The sequence below is a fragment of the Taudactylus pleione genome, unplaced genomic scaffold, assembly GCF_031769625.1.
Source record: "Taudactylus pleione unplaced genomic scaffold, aTauple2 ptg000341l, whole genome shotgun sequence".
Classification (NCBI taxonomy): domain Eukaryota; kingdom Metazoa; phylum Chordata; class Amphibia; order Anura; family Myobatrachidae; genus Taudactylus; species Taudactylus pleione.
In genome coordinates, this window is record NW_028284742.1 from 1,267,116 (window position 1) to 1,292,391 (window position 25,276).

A 25,276-nucleotide genomic window follows, 5' to 3' on the forward strand; every position below is an offset into this window, starting at 1 on the left:
CCAGATTGGACAGATATCTGACAGATAATTGTATAGTGTATGCCCAGGATAAGTTGTAATTTCCAATTGGACTGCAGTACAAAAGAAGAGTTGTATTTAATTTCATTTAATTAATTTGTATTTCATTTGTAGTTAATTATATGTTAATTGGTAAGTGTGACTTCTAGCACTGTCAATATGTTTTGCTCTGTGCTCTTTCTACTTTAGCATAGTGTGTTTATATGACACTTCAATATATTATAATACAGTATATACTGTAGTGTTCTAATATGGTAATGCAACTAGCTAATTTACTACTAGACTTGTTGCTCCTCAGGTAAACCTGCCATGTAGTGCAGGACGTATCGTGACGTGAGATGCATCCAACTGAATAAATACAATGAAATGTGTTTATTCATACAAGTCACCAGCTTACTATCATATCTACCCATATAAACCCTATGTTGTTAAGCGGGATATCCACTAGACGATTAAGTTGAACAATTGAACGATAACGATCGTTCAATCGTTTGCAAATCGTTTGCAAATCATTTGAAAAAGTGTCTAAAACGACCAGCGATGCGCATACCCGCTGGTCGTTTAGACATCTATCATCTTTCAAACATGCTGGTCAACATGACGATATCATCAGGCTCAGCATGTTTCCAGATGATTAAATACCCTGCACTGAACGTCTGCTCGTTCAGTGCAGGCTCATCAGACGACTGACAAACGACTGAACAATTACAATGTCGTAATCCTGCAGTCGTTTTCAGATCTTGTAGTGGATACCCCCCTTTAGCCTAATAGAAATGTGTGCATTTTATTTCTATCAATATTATCATGTGATAAAGCTGCCTTTTAATTAATTGAAGAATTTAATTTCTTAATTCAAGAGACTGCATCCACATTTTGAGTTCAAACAGAAGACAATTACCATAATCATGCAAGTAATTAGCAATGCTTTGAATACCACAAGGATTTCACAAAAGTCTGAAATGAGTGTGTTAAAAGGGGCATTGTTTAGTGCTCTATGAAGTTCAATCATAGTTTCTAAAGCATATTTCAGTCAGGTTAGAGATGAACTTAACTATCTATGTAAACACTGAATATACACAAGTTATAATCACACACCGCTGCTGAAGTACAAAGGAAAACTAGCTTTAGTGCTTACAACTGTTCTTGTTTGTCTATCTACATACTGTATGCATCAAAATGTACTTAGCATCGGGGCCGTAGCTAGGGTAGTGCGGCCGGTGCCATCACATAGGGCACCACAGGGCAGGGGGCGCTGTTTGGGCCTATCAAATTTATGTTTATTATCCTTCTCACTTGTAGCTTCCTCTTATTTCATCCCCAGCATCTCCTGGCCTCCCCTATATCTTCCCTGGACCTTCCCCATGAGGCCATGGCCCTTTTTTGGGTGCATTATGTCACTTTGAAAAATGAGGGGGGCGCCAATGCTCTTTCTGGCACAGGGCACCAAAAAGTCTAGTTACAGCTCTGCTTAGCATGGATATGGACAGTTCTGTAGCAGAGTGGTCAGCATTGCTGCCTCACACCATTTGGGTCATAAGTTCAATTCCAGACAATGGGCCCCAAATAGATTAACTATCATTGACTAATTCTACTTATTTTCTCATTAATTTCCATCCATTTGGGCTGGGAAGTCTTATTGCATGCTCAATATTATATGTGTGTTTTTTTTCCCAGGAGTGTGTCTAGTTATTTACTGTCAGAGGAAAGAATTGAATTGGTACCCTCATACAGTAATAAAGCAAGATGCCACTGTGCAGAGCCTGATTCAGAGTTGGGAATAAAGTAGTACCCCTTTCACATCAGGATGCCGTGTCGCATCCGGGACTCTGTTTACAGGTCCATCCCAGATGCGACCCGGCTGAGACCCCTTCCAGACTGGCGGGCCGACCCGCCAATAATTCCGGGTTGATGACGTCACCGTCATCACTTGCTGAGCCAGCGCTTGGAGATGAGATCATCTCCAAACGCCGGCTCTTCCTATGCAGTGACCGGGACCGGGTTACCCATTCAACCTGCATCACTAGCCGGGTTGAACCCGTGTTCAACCCTTCTCGTGACTAGGGTTGAAATGCCAGGTCATTCGACCCAGCTTATTTCAACTGGGCCCTTTCACACTGCACAGTAAGCCGGGTTGCTGCACGTTTGCCTTCAATAACCCGGGTTATTGCAGCAAGTAATAAGAAAGCGCATAAGAAAGCGCAAGTAACTGTGTATCTTGGTAAAACAGGTGGGGCAGATTTAAAATGTGCAGAGAGATTTAGAGGGAGGTGTCCAAACTGACATATAAATTGCTGTGTAAAAATAAAGGTGTAAAGCATTTGTTGGCTACATGCAAAATCAGCCAGTATTTACCCCACTTGCAAAAACAATGTATGTATTTGAATTCCTTGCATTGCAACATGGTTTATCCAGGTACACAGTAACTTGCTATATCTTATTCTATTCCCAACTCTGTATCAGGCCCAGATACAGCTCCTGCTCAGATGCCTTCTACATACTGTACCTGTTAGTACAAAAGTGCATGTGCAGCCATGAAATCGTAGCATGACCAACAGGGACAATGTGCCTAGAGGTGTAGAAGTGCTAGACCTGCACCAAGTCACCATCCCCTGCAAACATCCCAGATGTTGCATCAACTTGATGGAAATGAATTTTATATGTGTATATATCTGAAACCAGCATTCATATTTCCCCACACCCCCACCATATTTCTCTTGTCCTTCTAACTTCTCTGCTCACCACCTTCCATTTATTATTCATTAAAAATAATTGAATATCTCCCTTCCAAGCCCCCCTCTTCAACCTCCTTCAGTACACACATCTATTATTCATCAGCGCCATAGCTCCATTGTTATCTCCATTCTAACCATTTTTTCATTACCCCCTTCAATAAATATTTTCATCAACACTCACACATTGATTGTGCCCTTCATTATGTCCCTTCTTAACAACACAACTCCTGTTGTACATTACCCACCTTGATAATCACCCACCCATGGTGATTCATCCCCCCCCCACTAATTATTCATCATTACACAACCCTGGTTAATTAAACTCCCCACCTTCCTTACTTTACACAGTAAAAGTGATGAAAAGAAAATCTGGTGGCCGTCCCAGCATCTAATCACATGTGATGATGCAACTAGCAGACACTGATGTACTGGGATCACAGTGCTGCAGAGATCTCATGCATTGGGCCAGATGTACTAAGCTCTGAAAAGTGATAAACTGGAGAGTGATAAACCACCAGCCAATCAGCTCCCAACTGTCATTTTTCAAACACAGCCTGTGACATGACAGTTGAGAGCTGAGTGGCTGGTGGGTTATCACTCTCCAGTTTATCACTTTTTAGAGTTTAGTACATCTCCCCCATTAATGTCAGCAATGTGATTTTACCCTATCAAAGACTAGGAGCTGCATCACCATCATATAATCAGACTCTAGGACTCCACTGACCATTGCAGCTACTATGTGAAATAAGAGAAGCATTGAGGACAAGTAAATAGAATAGCATCTGCAGAGCGATCAACTGGGTGACTGGAGCCATTGCTATGCATCTGCCTTAGTCACCCCTTACACAAACTAATAAACATTTGTTGTAATGTGGTGTTCTTAACAAAAGAGAAATATTGCAACCTTACACATTATTATAGTTTCCAACATAGTATAACTTAACAATTTAGGGCCTGATTTATAGTTGTAAGATTTGTTTTACTGCACAAGTGGCAGTTCAAGTAGCTCCAGAAACCTTGGGCAATCATGGGCATATAAGCCCCAGGGTTGCCATGATAAGCCTCAGTGTTATTCAGCATCTGGGGGGTGGTGGTGGTGGGAGGGGGGACGCAGGTCATGTGGGCTCAACTCCCCAGATACACACTGAGGAGCCATATCTACTGCGTGTACTGGAGGGCTGGTACAGAGATACACAGAGATGACGGTGTTCACCAGTAGCACTATTTAGTAACTTCTGATTGTGTATTGATTTCTCCAGCTTATAGTAATGTATCCATTAGTTTGGGGGTTATATCTAGTTATGGTCATCTAGTCTCATTAATTAACTATAATTTCCTTATTGACTACTGCATGAAAAAAAATATTCCTTGGATTATTAAAGTGGTAAACACTAAACAACAGATGAATGGATGCTAGAATTGAACACATAAAAAATACTTATTTGAATGCTTCAGCATCTCCTTAATATCCACTATCAGAAAGTAAATGCTGCAGATACAGTATATAAGAGGTGACTATAACACAGAAACTGTCAACAAGAAAAAAATAAATAATTATATATATATATATATATATATATACACACATACTTTCTAGTGTAATAAGCTTAATTGGCAAAAAAATAAAGAGCAGAATAATATAAACAAAATGAAATGTATCATTCCAGGTTCTAAACTTGTAATACTAAAATTATCAATAATAAAAGCCTGTTGACACATGATACTGGTCACACTTGATCTGAATAATGTAACACAATTTAAAAATGTTGATATCCTTATAGAAAATTGTCCTATAATAATGTTAATAGAGACTCACATTCCCAAATCAATGTTAACACAAACATGCTTTATCAAAGTGATCACGTGGAAACAATACATGTATGTTTGGCAACATTATTCAGATGTACCCCTAATATAGAAAATCAATTACATTGATCTTTCCAAACCTATTCTCATATTAAAGAAAACATTTAAACACAGAGCTCCATAGTGTTCACTCTAAAATATGGATGTCACAATAAAGAATACCTTGATACAATGTCTTCATAAGTGGTAAAATGTAGTGTTCTTGCTGCTTTATCAATTAAGACTGACAGCTAATACCTGTATGTCTTTGGTTTTCTATGGAAATAAAAGCCAAGAAACTCTTGTGTATATGACATTTCATTACATTACTATATTGTGTACAAATAGGGTAATGTGAATTTAACAGCGTAACATCTTTACACTATCACTATGCCTGGCACAAATACTTCTGATTTTGAGTAGGTGCGCCATGAGATATGTCTGACTCAGTACGCACATGTTTTGTTATTTTATTTGCGTGTGTAAATTTCTACTCTAATGGAAGCCCTATGTGTGTGCAGTGTTCAACAGCATGCAGTATTTACACCCAGGCAACATCTGTGCCTCATTATAAATCATCCCCTATAGCCTTTATTTGTGAAATACTGTAGATATACTAAATCCTAGTTATTAGCACTTGTGCACATGGACACTTTTTTAATCAATAGAGAGGTATGGTACAAAGCAGCTTACTACTGATCCCTTTGGGAAAACTCAACGCACATACGCATTACATGTGCTCTTCATATAACACACAATAGAGAGGTATGGTACAAAACAGCTTACTACTGATCCCTTTGGGAAAACTCAACGCACATACGTACTACATGTGCTCTTCATATAACACACAATAGAGAGGTATGATACAAAGCAGCTTACTACTGATCCCTTTGGGAAAACTCAACACACATACGCACTACATGTGCTCTTCATATAGCACACAATAGAGAGGGGTGCAATCATGCACATAAAGGTTGTCTTTGTGGTCAGGTCCTATTGAAAGACAAAATCAACAAAACAACTATCCCATGGATCACAGGTTAGGGGGGTTTGTGGTTTTGCAGAGACATTACATACTGTACTGTACAGTAAATGGAGAATGAAAACTAAAGCTGTTACTATAGTATTAGTTGCAGTGGTGTGAATAACTGCTACATTAACTGCAAACAGAGTTAGAGATTCCCTGAATATGTGTGAATGTCAGAATGTGTCGTACAAAGTAGTGATTTTGAGCAGATTGAATTCTAATTAATATTACAATTACGAGTGGAACCTGCTCAGCTCGGATCTGAAAGTAAGACAAAACATCACATTCCCCTGACATTGGACTCTCAGGAGCTTTGTGCAATGCATACACCTGGCCTGATTCTGTGTGATCGCCTGGTTGTCACCTAGTTGTCAGCCTGTAACACCCATTCAGCCGTTGGTGAAAAGTGACTGAAATGTATCCAAATCAGAATCACTCATACTATAGCTGCTGTTACTTGCGAATTTTGGCTGTGACACATGCACTATTTGCTAACATGCAACTCTAAATCAGGCCAACTGTGCATATACCAGTGTGTTCAGAAGCAATTTGGAGAGGGTTCAGAGTTAGGAGCTCTCTGAGTCTGCAGCAGAGTAATAATAATAATAATAATAATAATAATAATAATATTAATAATAATAGTAATAATAATGATAACAATTTGTTAATAATAATAATAATTAATAATTCATTCAGTGGGTATCACAGGGTTCTGTATATTTTGTCGAGGGTTAGAAAGTCAACATTCATCATGTAGACATGACAATGTCAAACATGGTCATAATGTAAAGATAATAGATGGACTGAATTGGTGCTGTCAACAAGCAGCTAGTTCAAAATAGGAGTGTGTCAAGCTCCAAGCGAAATATATTAATAGGTAGAAAAAAGGGATTTGAACAGCGCTAATACCAATATAACCTGATGTAATACACATAAGTAATTGTATAACACTTTGAGAGACAACAAAATTAAGTAATCTAGACATATACTGTAGATAAAACAATCAAAATCAATTCAATATGTATAGATTCTATCCAATTCATAAAGATATAAGTATATTCTCATGGGCTCTCCTATTTAAAGAGTCTCATACGGCTTGGTTCACAATATAAAGGTATTTATTACATATAAAACAATGTAGATAAAAATGGATGAGTAATGATCCAATTCTTGGAATAGTAATAAGATAATCACAATTGGTATGAATCCATTATCCATAGAAAAATGAAAAAACAAAAAATAAAAATAAAGTCACATAGTGCATAGCAGCGTTCATATGAAGAGAATGGAGTCAAATAGCAGGGCAATCTGGGTTAATATCCAGCAAAGCGAAAATAATTAAGTTACCAGCCTTCAGATGTAAACCGTCTTGTTGTAAGCTAGAAGTCCTGCTTTTAGCAAATGGATGATGGTGTGCGTGGCTGAAAAATAGTTGGGGGATGCTGGTCCAGAACCTCCCGTGTGGTCTGCAATTCAATGTGGTGATTCAAGGGGTGCTAAACGCATTTCGTTGTGGTAAACCCCCACAACTTCGTCAGATGGGAGGTATGAGACTCTTTAAATAGGAGAGCCCATGAGAATATACTTATATCTTTATGAATTGGATATAATCTCTACATATTGAATTGATTTTGATTGTTTTATCTATATGCCTAGATGACTTAATTTTGTTGTCTCTTAAAGTGTTATACAATTATTACATCAGGTTATATTGGTATTAGCGCTGTTCAAATCCCTTTCCTGTACCTATTATATGGTCATAATGTGGACGTGTAACATGACTATGCCAGCACTGATGAAATGGTCAACATGCTCACAATTGCGGCAATTGGTTGTGCGGAGATGTGGCTGTTCTGTCGGTAAGTGCCCCAAGCCTAACTCTAAACCTAACTCTAAAGTCAGCATTTCACAAAATGTCGGCATTTCACTTGTTGACATTTACAATGTGGAGGTTTTGAAAATGTTGCATTTTTCAGGCAAGTTGCACTTATGACTCCCAAAGATAAAGAGGTCGAGTGGAGGAAGGAGGGGGCCTGAAAAATGCCACAGATGGCTGCCTTCAATACATAATTGTGCTTGTCTGGAGGGATGCGACTTGCAGGTACTGAAACCCTAGCTGAAGTTGCAAGTTGATGATGATGGCCATGGGCATCAGATTCACATAATGTATTTAAAACACATCCAATTATGCAAGTATAGTGAAACTGCTGTGAATGTGATCTAATAGTAGTATTACAGCGTCCAGGTTACCCCTTTTCAAAAACTAAGATCCAGATTTACCAACAAGTGATATTCTTGTTATCACACGTTACTAATCTTAAATGGTGCTCAAACCAATTAGCTCCTACAGTAAAGCTGAGTACACACTGGAGCGATGTGCACCCGGACGATATGGCTGCCGACAGGCTGACTTATTGTATTCGCAGTACACCTCAGAACAATGTAATGAAGGACGGAACAATCCCTTATTCCATCCTTCATTACCTTGCACAGTCCCACATACGATATCGTCCAGTTGGCCATGCGGCACGACCAGCCGGAAAACATCACTAACGACTGTGGGAACGTGCAGATTGGCTGTACACACTGAACGATTTGGCCAATATGTTGTTCCGATTCATACGGAAACGACATATCAGGCCGATATCGCTCCATTGTGTACCTAGCTTAACTGTCATTTTTCAAACACATGATAGTTAGGAGCTGATTGGTACTAAATTAAGATTAGTAATGAGTGATAACAAGAATATCACTCTTTGATAAATCTGGGCCTTTAGCTGGATTCCTACTCTGTTTTGGGAAGGGGAAGGCTGCTTATACTGTATATATTTATTAGTGTGAACTTTAAAAATAGATTATATTTGCATCGTCTTTGTTTAGCATTTCACAGGCTCCAAGCAGCTTGGGCACTCCTTATATAAACTTTTCTGCCTTTTACTGTAATGTTTGTGAGTTGTATACTATGTTTTTGAGTTTCACTTGTATTCACAATGAAGCCCAACTTTCTGTAAAAATCTGGCGCATCTACTCCTGTTTCCTGTATAGAGAGAGAGAGTCATATTTTCTACCTATGCAGAGTTGGTTGTATGTCGCATTTATCTCAGAATAGAAAAATGCCATTTTTTTTTCTGTGTACGCATTTTATGTTTGTGCTTGTGTGCAACTCTGAATGGGGTCCTGTAATGTTCAGAAATGAAAGTTTATGAAAATGAGTGATATGTGCCAGATATTGCATATTTCTTAACTATACCTTTTCTCTGTACAACCCAGTAGACGAAAATAAAGTAATACAGTGGTTCCCAAAACTTCACGGATCATGGCACCTTAGAATTTCTATGGTCTCCCTTATGCCACAATTTTCCTAAGAAGATACTCAGCAAAAATTAACATAAAAAAAAAAGTTGTGATTACCTGTCATCTGTAGATTCAGTTATGTGACAGTGGACTTTGTTACAATTCAGTTTATCCACATTGCTTCAGATGGGCAGCCACTAGTGAAGAGGAGGAAAGAAAGGCGTGAAGAGGGGACGATACCGTACATGCCATTTATATGCCCTCCAGACTTCACCACCAACATACCCTCAGACCTCCCCGCATGCAGTTTCTTTGCCTATCAGATCCCTAACATGCTCTCAGACCTCCTGCATGCCTTTTTTATTAACATCAAACCCCTTAATATATACTCAGACACCCTATCAATGCCCATCAGGCTACCCCCCTTCTCACATGCCCCTTATAATGACCATTAAGCACATACGGTTGCTGTAGTTTTAATGGTTACTGCAGAAGAGGAGCTCACTTTGAATCCCATGCAACAGAGAGAAGTGTGACAGGAGAGCACATCTCTTCAGTCTCCTCCTCTTCCTCTCTCCACATCTGATTGGCAGCTGATGACAGCTCTGTTGATTGGCTGCTGCCACAGTTTAAGAAGTGCAGCACTAAGTAGTGCAGCCTGTTTAAATGGCCATCCCAAATAATTTGATTTGGGACTGTGTGCTGTGGTGTCCCAATGTGCTATAATAACACACCACTTAGGAACCACTACAGTAATATACAGTATCATATAGTGGCATATTATTATTTATACCATTATTTCTATATGGATAAAATATATTGGCTTAACAAATGAATGGTATCTACATTATATTTTGCTCCTGGATATACAGTATTAATTAATTATTCCAAGAATGCAGTGTAATTGTTGTTTGAACTAAGGGAGTATGCTCCCCATTAGGAAGATTATAGTGACCTATTTCTTCTGGAGTGTTGGATTTAAAGGCCATCTTCTGATTCCCAATTATACATGCTCCATTGCAAAGGCTTGTAATTGCTTGGGGTTACTACTACGCACTTAAAAAAATGTCTTGCCACTATTGTTACATATTTACATTTCATCAAACCTTCTCTACCATTTTGAATTAACAAACCATACTCAAGAAGTCTTTGCTTATATGGTTGATTTGTCATCCCATATACTTCATATTTCAGAGACAATATAATTTTTTCCCCCCTGGTATAAAAATCCTTTATCACCCATGTTTTTTCAACATATTTCCTTGTAGTTTTTTTATTTGTACCACATGCAAAATAATCAAATGAAACAAGTTCAATTATAGGAAAGTATTAGGAGTACACTGTAATAAAGATTATTAAATATTACAGTACATGCTACATGAGCATATCTGAATACACAACTTTACTTCATCACATTAATTACCTTTATGTTTCTTTGCTTAATGTGAATTACAATTTGTTTGCCGACCATATTAAGTGTAGAAACAAAATTGAATACTTTTTAATATATCAGTTGTCCCATAGTGCACAGCAAGAGGATAACTCTGTCTCGTTATCTTTATTCTTGAGAAAGTCTAAGGTTGTCACTGAGTCCATGACTCATACTGTATATCTGACATTTCAGTGTCTGACACTATTATACTTGGTCATGGTCTTGTTGACATCAGTGCTGAAACTGATGAGCTTATTGAGCAGCGACTCTAATCCATTGTCAAAAATCCAAAATTGCTGATTTGCTTGGTTTATTAAAATCTTCATGTCTTTTTTATCCACTACATAAATGTGGACAATATCATTTTGTACTTTTATTAAGAAGGCTGAGCTTTTTCCCATCTGCATATTTTTATTAAAATGATATCCTTCTACCCAGGAGAGTCTTAAGCGAGTAGGGGGCCCATGTTAATTCCCCGTCCGGGGCCCCCTCCGCTCTCCCCGGTAGCTGGCGGCCGACTAACGTGGCTGGCTGACCACCGCAGCATCAGTAGGCTGTGAGCACGCAGATCGCCGGGGAAATGGCGTGGCTGCCATTTTCCTGGTGATTTCCTCACTGCGCATGTGCAAAATGCCAGAAAAATAGCTGCAGCGTTTTGTGCAGCGCTGAGAGACCCAACGCGGGGCCATGGGACCTCGGACATGTAAGTTTTGCACACCCTGCACCCATTATAGATACACCCCTGCTTCTACCTATCCGAGTCTGTTCTTTCCAACAGATTTATTCATCCAATACCATATTCTTCTACTATTAAACATGTTGGGCTTTGTCCGCTTAAATCTGTTATTAGGTTTCCTTCTTACTGCCCTACTCTGACTGCTTTTTCCATCTGTTTCATAATGAAAAAAGTGACAGTGGTAGTTGTCCTTAGTATACAGTAAGCGCAGAGGGTGAGATTTACATTCAACAATGCAAAAAATAAAATTGCAATTGCTGCAAACTTAGGGGTACACTAAGGGATGTTCAAGTTCTGCAATTGGTTATAGAAGTCACACACACACACACACACACACACACACACACACACACACACACACACACACACACACACACACACACACACATTGTTTACTATAGTTCTGCACAGGGTGGTTCTCACTTGATCCATGAAAAACCCTTCTTTATTGGGTCCTGGGCAGTCTATGAATTCTCTGATTACATCATATGACATCCCCTAGTTTAAGGAAATGCTGTGCCCACCTATATATTGAATTTATTAATCTGGCATCCTACTACAGGTTGAGTCTCCCATACCCAAAATGTTTGGGACTAGGGGTATTTTGGATATCGGAATTTTCCGTATTTTGGAATATTTGCATACCATAATGAGATATCTTCGGAAATTGGACCCAAATCTCAACACAGAATGCATTTATGTATTATATACACCCTGGCCCGCTGAGAGCCGCGGCGGGCCCGGGTAAAGGTGGCATGGCCTAATCACGGGAGGCGTGGCCACGCCCCCTTCTGAGCCCCCTCAGCCTGGTGCATAACAGGCATAGGAGACTGCTGTGACTGCTTCATAGTAGCCGCAAGCAGTCTCCCAGTGCAGCCCAGCACACAGCAGCATGTGCTGGGCTGCTGTGATGAAGCGGTACTGAACCCGGGCCCCTCCAGCAAGCCAAGGCCCGGGTAATTTGTACCCACTCCCCCCCCCTTCTCGGCGCCCCTGTATGCACCTTATACACTCAGCCTGCAGGTAATTTTATACAATATTTGCAATAATTTTGTAGCGCAAACACAGTTTGTGTACATACATGAAATTCATTTAGGTGTTATATACACCTTATACACACAGCCTATAGGTAATGTTATACAATAGTTTTAATAGTTTGTGTAAATTTAACCATCAAAAGCAAAGGTGTCACTATCTCAGTCAAGCTAAAAAAAATTCTGTATTTCGGAATATTCCGTATTTCTGAATCCGTATTTCTTAATGCCATCTTATCATGCTATTATAAACCCCCTTCCCAAACTAATTTCCCATTTGTATCTTTTTTTAAACTACCATCCTATCTGCCATCGCTCTGCCACACTGTCATTTACATCTAATGCCATCTACTTGCACTATTATTAAGAAATGCTGAGTTTTTAATGACTGGGATATTTTATTCAACTGGCATCCTACTATCTATGACAGGCTGCTTTAGCCATATGTTTTATACAATGCCACCTTCTTGTACTATTGAGGAATGGTGACTTTTCCACTTATTTTATTTTTATTAAAAATACCTAATATTATATAGCTGTCACTGTTTTTCCTGTCTATTTAATTTGTGTCTAATGCCATTTTGTTTACTAGTACAGTCAGATACATAGTACCTATGGCAGTAATCTGTAAAATGTCTGCCCATTTTCAACATTTGGCAACCACATAAATAGCACGGCAACAGCTGCAACATACATTGAAGAAGATATTGCACCAATTGAGGTAACATGTAGAGATAGGGTAGAAATCAGCAATCTATATGCTTCAATCTTACTTAAACCTTTTGAAATAGTAAAAAGCTTAGTCCAGACACTGTGATCCTGAGTAATAACCAGAGCCGTAACTAGACTTTTTGGTGCCCTGTGCCAGAGAGAGCATTGGTGCCCCCCCTATACAATTTTTAAATAGGGACATAAGATTGTGCACATGAAAAAGGGCCATGGCTTCATGGGGAAGGGCTAGAGAAGAGATTGGGGAGGCCAAGAGGAAGCTACGAGTAAAGATGATAATAAACAGGAAAATTGACTGGCCCAAACAGCGCCCCCTGCCCTGCGGTGCCCTGTGCCATGGCACAGGTTGCACTACCCTAGTTACAGCCATGGTAATAACAATACCAAACTAATGGAAAAGCAGCTGAAACTGATGAGGATGATAAGCAAATTGTGGGAGTTGCCTAGTTTGAGTAAGAATTCGAACTGGCCCAAAGTACATTGGACAAAATGCATAATCTTTTTTTTATGGGTTCCCAAACAAATAAGCCACAAAAGTGACACTCTATGTCATTAAAGCTCCTTGTTTATTAAACTATGTTCATGTCCTCTATAATCTACAACATCAGGGATGATAGGATTGCCTATGGAAAATGCTCTCGCAGTGTTCTATTAAGTAATGCTCACACCGGTACCCTTTATTAAACTGACATCTAAGGCTGCTCTTTACATAGATTTAATTTGCATCCAATTCCATCTTCTTCTTGTACTACTAAGAAATGCTAGTACAGGTTGAGTCTCCCATATCCATATATTCCGAAATACGGTATATTCCTAAATACAGATATTTTTTTTGGCTTGACTGAGATAATGAAACCTTTGAGTTTTGATGGTACAATGTACACAAACTTTGTCTAAGGCACAAATTATTAAAAATATTGTATAAAATTACCTTCAGGCTGTGTGTATAGGGTGTATATGAAATATCACTGAATTTTATGTATGTACACAAACTTTGTCTGAGCCACAAAAATATTGTATAAAATTACCTGCAGGCTGTGTGTATAAGGTGTATACAACACATAAATACATTCTGTGTGTATATTTGGGTCCCATTCCCAAGATATTTCATTATGATATGCAAATATTCCAAAATACGGAATATTATGTAATCCAAAATACCCCTGGTCCCAAGCATTTTGGATATTGGAGACTCAATCTGTAGTTACCCACCTGATTCTTTTTTTTAACCTGCCATACTACCTGTTGTTGATGTACTGCCACACTGTTTCTTTCATTTTCATCAATCTTATTAAAAAATATTATTTATTTCAAATTAAACGGACTTCCTACAGTTTCTGGGTCTGTGCTATTACTTTGTTTAATTTGCATCTAATACCATTTGAAATTAGCAAGAAATATTTTATTATTATTATTATTATTATTGTTATTATTATTATTATTCATAATATTATTATTAGTAGAAGTAGTAGTAGTGGTAGTAGTAGTAGTATAGTAGTATTTATTATTAAGCTGCCATCTGACTGGCTATGTGGGGCGGTAATGGCACTTTTCTTCAATTTGCATCCAATGCCTTCTCCTAGTATCAGAAAGATATAGCGCTGCCTTTAGGCTGGAGGACATATACCAGGATTGCCCATATAATGGAGAAAACAACTCATATAGTATTGATCCATCCATTTAATACTGATATAGGCAACATTTTCAGACGGTCAGCTCACTGCACATTATAATGTTACTAAATGTGAGGTCATTTTAAAATAGACTGTAAATGAGTGCAAAATATGAATACTAATGTAGGAGCAAAAGCAACTCAAAATAATTTTACTAATTCTCTATCATTTTCAAAAATTGTCAAACTCATACACAGAATACAAACCTGTTACTTAAACAGACACGCATCTTATTGAAGCATATTTAAAGTATTTTGATGCTCCTGAAATGCCTCTAACTTAGCATGGGTATTATTATACAAAGGTACACATAAAAAACATGCATTTTACTTTAGAAAATGCAAAGGACTGGAATGGAAAATCAGGATATGGCAACATAAAAAAAGAATAACATTTTCTATATAGGAACAGTGGGATCATACAATTTACTCTGGTAATGCATAGTTAATGAGAAAATGTTTATGCTTGTCTCCAATTAAAAATCCATACTGGAGCACCATTCAAAGCGCCCCGCTGTCACATAACTAACCTTTAACACCCAACCTACATAAACAGCAGACTTATAATCACACATGCCTTATTCCACGTTACCTGACTTTACAAGATTGATACAATATTATGCAAACATCAGTCAATACACTTTGCTTAGATGGCTTGACCACTGAATAATATCATAATATTGTTTTTTACTTTTATACTATGTGGGTGAACTATTTTATAGATTGCCTTTCCTTAAGTGTAAAAAACTCTAATGGTATAACAGTCCTTCACCTTGCCATATTTCTGTGAAAATTTGCTCTATCCATAGTCATTGACTTTTCAAAAAGTCAATACTTGAACAGCCATTAATACTAATAGTAATTAATATTAAAGCAATCATTGGGTAGGGGCTTACAATGGACATGCAGAAACATATTGATGAAAATCTTTGAACATTTTAGTTGCAGCTATCACATTTCATAAAGTTGGTTCTGTGAGTGCTGCTATGATACTAATTATTTGCAAAATTATTTTTTATAAACTTCTTAATTGCCTTGAAAAACATCTGCCTTGCCATTGTGAGAACAAAGTGACTATAAAGTTGAATCTGATGAAAAGAAATCCTATCTAGCTTGGTGAGAATTTAATTTTCTGGCAGATTTCAAATATTCCAAATGTATGTGGTCTTTATACTGTAGGTTGTATTGTTATACTGGCTCATTCCAAGGGGTTTCTCCCTTTAGTGCCAGATGAATGGCTAAATGTGCTATATTTCCAACATAATAATTTTGCTCCATCGATGAACAGTGCTTAGAACAGTAGACACAAGCGTGTAATAATTGTTTATCACATTGTATTTGCAAGAGTTTAGTCCCAACAGTGGTTTTAGATGTATCAATTTCTATCAAATTGAGTAGGATATGAATGCTCCAGAACATGAGAGGTTTGAAATACCTTCTTTAGGTAAATTAAAGCTCAAAGTGGTTTAATGAAATGTAACACATTCATTATTAAGAAAGGATGAAGGTTGAATGTTCCTAGCAAAATGTTTAATGAACTTTCTTTAGTAATTGGCCAACTCTAAGCAGAGCAGTACTGTCTTTAATTCTTTAGACACACTGGTCAGTCTTCAATAGAACAAGTCTTCACAAAATCCATCATTGCCTTTACTGGATATATTGTGACCCAAAAACTTTGTAGCTCACACTTTAAAAATGTATTTTTCACTGTAAAAATATGGTCTATATGTTTTAAGGCATCAATACATTGCCTGCACATAAAGTTTGTGTGGATATTATCACATATGTGTCCAAGATAATCTCATTAACAAAATGATGGAATGTTGGCTAGGTCAAAATCCATTAGTATTAAAGAGTATTCAAAATGAATCTCTGGGGTGAGTACCAATCAGGTTATAGGCCTCTCTTAAATCCAGCTTGGTAAAGATTTTGGCAGAGAATAAACTGGAGTCAGCTCTGCAATAAGATGTAAAGGGTATGTACTGCAAATGATAATGGCATTTAGTGCCCTAAAATCCCCAAATGGGTGAAGTTATCTATCTTTCTTGCTTACGAACAATATAAACACACAAGCTGGTGATGAATAAGACTGTTGAGTTTAGACAGAGTCTATACACTAAAATGGAATCAAAGCTCCACATACAAGATCTATTAGACAATTAGACAAGTGTTTATAATACTGCTTCTGTCTACAAATCCATCAAGATCTTGAGGAGGATCAATGTGATATTGTTCATTTTTATCATTAAGTCTTTAAAAAAATTGATGGCATTTATCTGCCATATTGAAGCCCATCATTGATGGAATTCATTGATATAGTCTATCTTAGAACGTAAACCGTGATGAAGATTGGATAAAATTAACTCTGCATGGAAGGTGTGTGAGGGTCATCAAAGATTTTGTCAAAAACTTGAAGTTTGGCAAGAGTTTAGAATGGGATTCATGGGCTCCAAAAACATGGCTGCTTGTATAACATTTAGATGAGCAGATATAACGGTCAGCTGTGCCTGGCAATTTAAATTGTTTGCATCGGTGCCAACCCTGTGTATCAGTAGCACCAGTGAGACCCATCATACAGTAGGTGGCAATATTTATCTGTAATGGTATTGGCAATTTAGTTGCAGTGTTCTTGCTTCAATAGGATCCCAATGGATTGAGGCCACACAAGTGTCAGTAGCTGTGATCATGGTTAATACTTAGGTTTTATCAGAAAGTATTATCAGAATTAGTGCCAAAGATTTGGTATGCTCTGGAGCCAGACAGTTGTAAGCAAGTACAGTCAGGGACAGTGCCGTGGGTTCGTTACACTTGGGAGCCAGATAATTGTTAATAAGTGCAGTCTGGGTTAATGCAATCAATTCAAAGGCAATATTAATTGTTATATGGTTAATGTTTTTTTTTTTAATTAAATGTTTCTGACTACAAACCTAGTGCTAGTCTCACCTATTTCTATTATTTTGCTTTATGCATACCTTTTTTCAACTCAATCTTGGGCCAGTTATTGGTTTTAATGACTGAGTAGCCAATTCTGGAACAGTAACATTTACACTGATCAGGTCTCTGTGATATAGGTAATGCACATTGTGACATCAAGGCAGGTAAAGCATTAGTCATACATTAAGCCATACAATTACTTGGTTATACAGGGAGTTTGAAAAATCCCTCCGCAGTGACTGTGTACTAAGTGTCTGACAGTCCAAAATTCAAATAGGGGAGCCACGCCATCTGCCAGTGAGTCCCAGCCGGCGATGTTTGGCAGCGTTTGGGGTGGCAGTTGGAGTGGCTCTCCTGTTTTAATTTTGGACTGCACTGCAGCCCCACCTCTGGAGCCCCCACTGTCACACACTTAGCACACATGGCCTGATTCAGATCCGGACCCTAAGCTGCGATCGCACGCTATGGCCGATAGTCGCCCGTCTGCGCATGCGTATGTGTCACAGTGTGCGTGCGCGAGCCTGTCACTGCGATTGGGAATCGTGCGCTCGTAGTACACAGACTGAGCACTAATTTGAGTGACATATAGTGCCTTTTGTGGGTTGTGTCAGGGGATGGTCTCTGAAAACGGGGTGTGGATGTGTGAACGCAGGTGTGCCTATGTGTTCTAACGGCATTTCATGGGCGTGCATAATTAGCATGGAGGTGTCATTGTACACGTCACCTGGTTTTATTTCAGCTTGCAGTGATCGCATTGCTTGCGGCAGGGTAGGGTCTACCTCAAGGGCTAGGAGCAGCTCCGATGGCTCTCGATGTTACTGATATTACATACACTTCCTGGAGATGACATGTGCTGCGAAGGAAAAGGGGCGTCTTTAGACCGGCGTGCGTTCACTCTGAATCAGGCCCACAGTCACTGCAGAGGGACTTTACAAACTCCCTGTATATTACCTCACATGTAGTTCATTGAAATTATAAAATCAGCAGCTGCAGACTTGTGCTTAAACTGGACAGAAGAATAACTTCTGGCCAGATCTGCAATACAGTGCTGCATGCTGGTGTGCAGCCAACAACTGTCCCAGAATTATAATCAGGGCCGGCTCTAGGGGTGTTCGACCAGTGCGTTCGCACAGGGGCGCCACCAGTAGAGGGCGCACCCCTCCCCAGCATTCCGATTTCAGCGGGACAGTACTGTCCCGCTGTTCCAACTGTGGGCCGAAGTGGCCTGCGGGTGGTCAAATCTGGAGGCTGGGGACCCCATCGCCGCAGCTGTGCGGCGGTGCCGGACCCCAGGAGTGTGAATGGATGCCGCGCGCATGTGTACGGCAACCATTCACTGATGGGAGAGGACTGGGGGAAGCCCAGCCAGTGATGGTGTGCTGGGCTTTACCCCCAGCCTGACGTTATTTGGAGGCGTGCCATGCAGGCACGCCTCCAAATTACGTCACGTAAGGTGCGTGGCCTATGGTAATTAGGCCACGCCCCCAAATTTGAAGCCCCGCGCAATGTATGGGCACCTTCTCAAGGGCCGGCACAGGGTGCTCCGACCACTGGAGCCGGCCCTGATTATAACGTTTCCTATTATGTTATGCTGTTTATTAAAGTATGAAGCCTGTTAACCACTTCATGACTGGAGGTAATTTATACATTTGCAACCACAGTACATTTCACAGTTGTAATTTGCATTGCTTAAATAAAGGATAATACTAATGAACAAATTTGTGTGAAACTTTGCTTTGGTGGATGCAGATTGGGCTATCTTTAGTTTGGATAATGAAGCAAATATATTATTATTATTATTATTATTATTATTATTATTATTATTATTAATTATTATTGTTGTTATTTTACAAGTCTTATGTAGTCAAATAGGTCACCTACTTCTCCTGACTCTAAGGTTACCAAACCTGTATACTCTGTGTAAGGTTTTGTGTAGTGGCAATTTTAATTCTTACTTGGTTATTTTTTTTTCTAACTAAAGCCTACTTCTAACCTACTTCTAATCTCCCTTCTTATTTATCTGCTTTTACTTACCTTATTTAACTCAATCTTGGGCCAGTAGTTGGTTCTAGTGACTGCAGAAGACTGACCGGTTAATTCAGGAACAGTAACATTTACAGTACACTAGTCAGGTCTCTGTGATGTAGGCAATGGACATTGTGACATCATGGCTAGTAACTGCAGAATAGTCCAGAGAGAAAAAAAACAGTGAATGGTAACAAAAACTGACACAAGAATAACTTCTGGGCAGATTTAATTTACAGTGCTGCATGCTGGTGTGTAGCCTACAATTATCCAAATATTAAAATGTGTCCTACTATATATGCTATCTATTAAAGCATGAAACCTGTTAACCACTTCATGACTGTAGGTACTTTATATCTTTACAACTAAAGCATATTTAAAAGTTTTATTTTGTATTGTTTAAACCAAGGATCATTTTTATGAACAATTTTACTGTATGTAAGATAGCAAAACTGTTTTTTGACTGCAGATTGGACTATCTTTAGGAAGGATAATCAATAAAATATATATTTTTTTTATTTTAAAAGCGTCATGTAGTCACAACAAGTAAAAGCAATAAAAATACACTTTTATTATCATTCTTTTAACCTACTAAGTGAAATTTGGATAGTTGCCATGAATATTAAACAGTTACTAGGGATACCAAACCTGTGTACTCTATGTAAGGTCTTATGTAGTTATTGGAACAATAGCCAATTTTATTTTTCACTTTATTAGTTGTTTGTTTTTAACATTTTCCTCTAACTACAAGCCTACGTCTGGTCTTATTATTGGTATAATTTTTCCTTTTACTTATCTTATTTAACTCCGTCTTGGGTCGGTGTTTGATTCTTGTGACTGCAGAAGACTGAGGACCTAAAGCTGCAGCAGTTACACTAACACTGACCAGGTCTTTGTGAGGTAGGTAGGCATGTCCATTGTGACATTGTGGCAGGTAATGACTGCAGCATGTCATAACTTTACAACCAAAGAACATCTGAGTTTTATTTGTCATTATTTAGACCAAGGATCATTTTGTGTAGCATAGTGCAACTTTTATTGTTTTGGGAGGGTGCAGATTGGGCTAGTTAGGTAGGATGGTGAAGCATTTTTTAGTCAAAAATAAGAATTAGTAGAAAAAAAATATTATTAATACTTTGTCCAAATTAGTGAGACTTTGGAAAGTTGTCCAGAACATTAATCAGCTAGTTCTCCCAAGTTTAGGTATACCAAATCTCTGTATAAGATTGGATGTAGCTATTAAACCTAGTACCAAACTAAATATTTATTTAATAATTATTCAGGCTTTCCTTATTGCCAGCATTATCCGATTCACTTTAACTGGGTTACAGAGAATCTACCAGGGCTTAGAGGCAGGTTAGATATAAAATAGGTTTCTTGTACAGTACTTTGGGCTTTCCTACACTTTGTGTAATCCTATTTGATATCACCAGGATGTCATGTAACTACAGTAAGCTGTATACAATGCTCACTTTATAACATGCCCTGGCAATTTAAACATACTCAGAAATTGGCTTTGAAGGCAAATTTATAATCTAAGGCCTCAAATTGCAACATGGGGAAACAATACTTAACATTGGTTTGGGGTAAACTGGTCTTCTAAAATGTAGTGTGGAGGGGTAGAATGGAGCATATTCTACATACACATGATGTGCTGCAAGGTTCCAGAGATAGCTAATTATGTATTTGTTATATAAACCTGTTCATAAATCATTTCAGTAGCTCAGTAGAAGAATTTAGTTCATTTTGGATTTTTTTTATAATTAAAGTAGCATACTTAAAAACTATGCTATATCAAGATTGATGTGGTTTTGTGCTATTTGCTTATGATATTTGATCTTTTTTGATACTCTAAGGCCTCCATAAAGGCTGAATTCATGTGACGCGTTTCTGGTAGTAGGAACGGAAAGGCAAGCTTCACCTGCGGCGACAATTTGACAGGAAAGGGTTCACAACAAATTAATAAATTACCCTGCCCCATGACTTATTTAGGAGTAATGTAGGGAGAGCATTCCAGCCAGGATTATTGTTTACCAAGGATAGCCCCCTTGAACATAGGATCTAGTAATCAGTGGCGTGCAGCGAGGTAAATGGCAGGGAAGGCACTGGCTAGTATCAGAGCCAGATTTATAGATACATATATGAACCCGAGGGTTAATGTAGGCATTATACAAAGGTGCAGCAGTATATCGTGCTGGAAATTTGGTGTGTTTTTCATCAGGGATGTGCGGAAAATGTAGACAGTGGAGGCAGTGCCTCATCTGTCATACACTATATACTCCAGAGTTTTGACTATAAAAATGATTAGAATAATACAAAGAAGATATTTATAATATTTTCTTTAAATTTTTCTTAGAATTTTTATAGTAAAAACTATATACCTAAGTATGACAGGAAAGGCTCTGCCTCCACTTTCTGCACATCACTGCTAGTAATACAGCATTTATTAAACATGGTCCTCAGGACCACTAACAGTTCACATTTTCCAGATCTCCTAGGTGGTGCACATGTGTATTCATTACTAACTCTGTCACATTAAAAGATCCACAGGTGGTCTGGAAAACATGAACTGTCCTCAGGTACGAGTTTGAGAAATACATTGGTAATATATTTGAAAATGGTTATATCCCTCCCAACACTAAGCGGTTATTTGCACCTCAATGACTTGAGAAGATTTTTCAGTGTTGTGATGCATCTTTTAAATTTTTTAGTTTTGAGAATTTTTCTATTCTTTTAGGTTACAAACGGGTTTCTATTGGTAGCATTTTTGAATATTTTTATTTTCTTATATAAGCTTTATAATAAAGAAATGCATGTAAATATATGGCAAAAAATATAAATTTTACTATTACTTAACTGCAGAAATCCAATTCAAAATATTTTCAGCTACTACTGAAATTATCAAAGCAAACAGATCTTCTTTACTTGAGGCCTGATGCAGTTATAATGCCCAGAAAAGCAATTTTATTTGTCACAACAAACAGCATGTGGATATGTTAATTAAAGGTCTTTAAGGGCAGATGTACTAATCTCTGGAAAGTGATAAATTGGACAGTGATAAACTACCAATCAATCAGCTCCTAACTGTCATATTTCAAACTCAGCCTGTAACATGACTGTTAGGAGCTGAGTGGCTGGTAGTTTATCACGCGCCAATTTATCACTTTCCAGAGCCTACTACATCTCCCCCCAAGGGTGGGCTGACAAATGTTAGGGGACACTTCTATTTTTAGTGTATTTTGCTGTGACATGTTTATACACTGTTTACTTTATACACAATTTATGTTAATTATGTTATGACAACATTACTGTCTTATGACGGAGATGTACTAAGCCTTGGAGAAGGATAAAATACAAAACCAATCAGCTCCTAACTGTAATTTTACATGTTGTGCTTGAAAAATGACAGTTAGGAGCTGATTGGTTGGTACCTTATATTTCTCCACTTTATTCAACTCAAAGGCTTATTACATCTCCCCCGTAAACTTTATATACTGACATTGACATACTGTACAGTATTCTTACCCTTTTGTCCTGTAGCAGAAAAGTATATTTACGCACATAGCATATTCTTATGCACCTGATAAAATTAGGATTATGTTGAAATTATCCATTAAATAGAACATGTTATATGTATTGTTTAATATGTTTGTATTGCACTAGTTTTAAGTGATCTCCGTTTTTCCCCATTAGCTGCCTATTCTGGCATCATCGGTGGTCAGTCTCTACTTCCTGGAGTTAACGGACGTCTTTAAACCAGTCCATTCAGGTTTTAGCTGCTATGACAGAAGCCTTAGTATGCCCTATATTGAACCCACTCAAGAATCCATCCCATTCCTGATGTTGCTCTGTTTGGCGTTTGCAGGACCAGCAGCGACAGTGAGTATGCAGATTCAATCTTTTTTAAATAAAAACTCTGCAGTGGGACATAAGCAGGAGAATGTGCCATCACTCTTCACTTCACTCACTTTTATATTGGAGTTACTGGGTTTTTGTGATGTCATAATTTGAGTGTTCTTTAGGATATAACACATTCCCTACTATAATTTATTATGAATATTGGTGTGATCTGTAGTGTCTGTATGTTATCAGAACTGCTTAGCGACTTATCAGTAAATCTGCAGTCAAAAACAACTTATACGTACAATTAGGGGTAAATTTACTAAAGTGAGAGTTTTTAGAATTGGAGATATTGCCCATAGCAACCAATCAGATTCTAGCTATTATATTCTAGAAGGTGCTAGTTAAATGTTAAGTAGAATCTGATTGGTTGCTATGGGCAACATCTCCACTTCTAAAAACTCTCACCTTAGTAAATTTACACAATTACACAAAATGACTACCTGAAAATCCTAACAATAGATGTTTAAATATTGAGTCTATTTACTAAGCCTTTGAGAGTGATAAAGTGGACTGAGATAAAGTACCAACCAATCAGCTCCTGTCATTTTTCAAACACAGCCTGTAAAGTGACAGTTAGAAGCTGATTGGTTGGTACTTTAACTCTGTCCACTTTATCTCTCTCCACGGCTTAATACATATGTTACCAGTCAGTGTGAAAAAAAATTACATAGAGGAAAAAACATTCCTTCCTTTCTGTAAGAGCCCAGCATACTCTCAATTTCAAAACTTAATTTAGTCTTCATAAGTATCATTTGTTTAAATTCTAGTCCCTGCTTCTCAAAGTTGGATAGAAAATGGCAATATCAGAGAAAAACAGATGTGTTATATTTATACCCTTTCTTAAAATGTTTAGAAATAATATATTTTGGGTAGGCAACTCCTGTATTTCTAATATGTTCTTTTACCCAATATCACAGTTATATATGCAGGTAATTAAGCTAGTTGTGACATTTTTGTATTGAATGTTATAAAATTTGATTAATGCAAAAGAAAAAAATCTTTGATATTAAAAAATGATTGTACATAGATTCACTCACAGCTTTGCCAATCTATAAAAGTCATGTTTGGGGTTAAACCTGGTGTTTTATCAGTATACAAATCATCTTTTTTTTTATTTGTAATAGTGACTCGCAGTTGATCACAAATTTTGCAATTCAGATACAATATATTTTTATTATATATATATATATATATATATATATAATTATATGTAAAGGCTGTAGCAAAGCAAAATTTTGAAAAACAAGCATCGGATCTACTGGGGCATTTAAAGAAACAATATACCCTCAGGCTTTATTGGCTAATGGTGGGTACACCAGTATAGTGATTCCTTCGTGGGGCACTCTTTTGTACATAAATGATTTGTTAGTATAATTAAAAATTAGCTTTTAATATATCTCCACTAAAAGAATAGGGATTTGTTGTGCTCATTTATAAAATATCTAATTGAGCTCCCTTAGCAATTAATCTCATGAATTTATAAAAATAGATCTATTATAAGAATTAGCATAAAGTATGTGGTGACTATGCTAGTTTGAATTCATATGCTCATATAGCTCCTGATGGGTACATAATATATTATAATAGCAGGCTCAGGTACAGTTCGTATGACATATAAAAATTGGAAATAACTCATAAATTAGAACTGTATGTAATAATAACTACTCAGTCATTTGAGATAAATCTATACATTGAGTGTGAGCATAGTGTATCTGCTGAGTATCATCCCAAATTCATATACATGTATGGCCAAACACAAACACATATGTAAAATGATCCCCGGCTTGCAACAAATTATTTAATCCTATTGCCGGGTTGGATACTACCTCAATGTAACCAAAAATATATAAATATACACATGAAATGCTAGCAGAGTTCTCTGAAAAAAAGGGGAG

General features: G+C 37.7%; 1 protein-coding gene across 1 annotated transcript in view; it reads left to right on the top strand.

The window, feature by feature from the left end:
• The window catches only part of PLPPR4 (phospholipid phosphatase related 4), a 102,397-nt gene that overhangs the window by 30,631 nt on the left and 46,490 nt on the right, over nt 1–25,276 (top strand). The window contains exon 2 of the mRNA XM_088443951.1: nt 23,172–23,357. Coding sequence (XP_088300077.1) covers nt 23,172–23,357 — 186 coding nt within the window. The remainder of the gene's footprint in view (nt 1–23,171; nt 23,358–25,276) is intronic.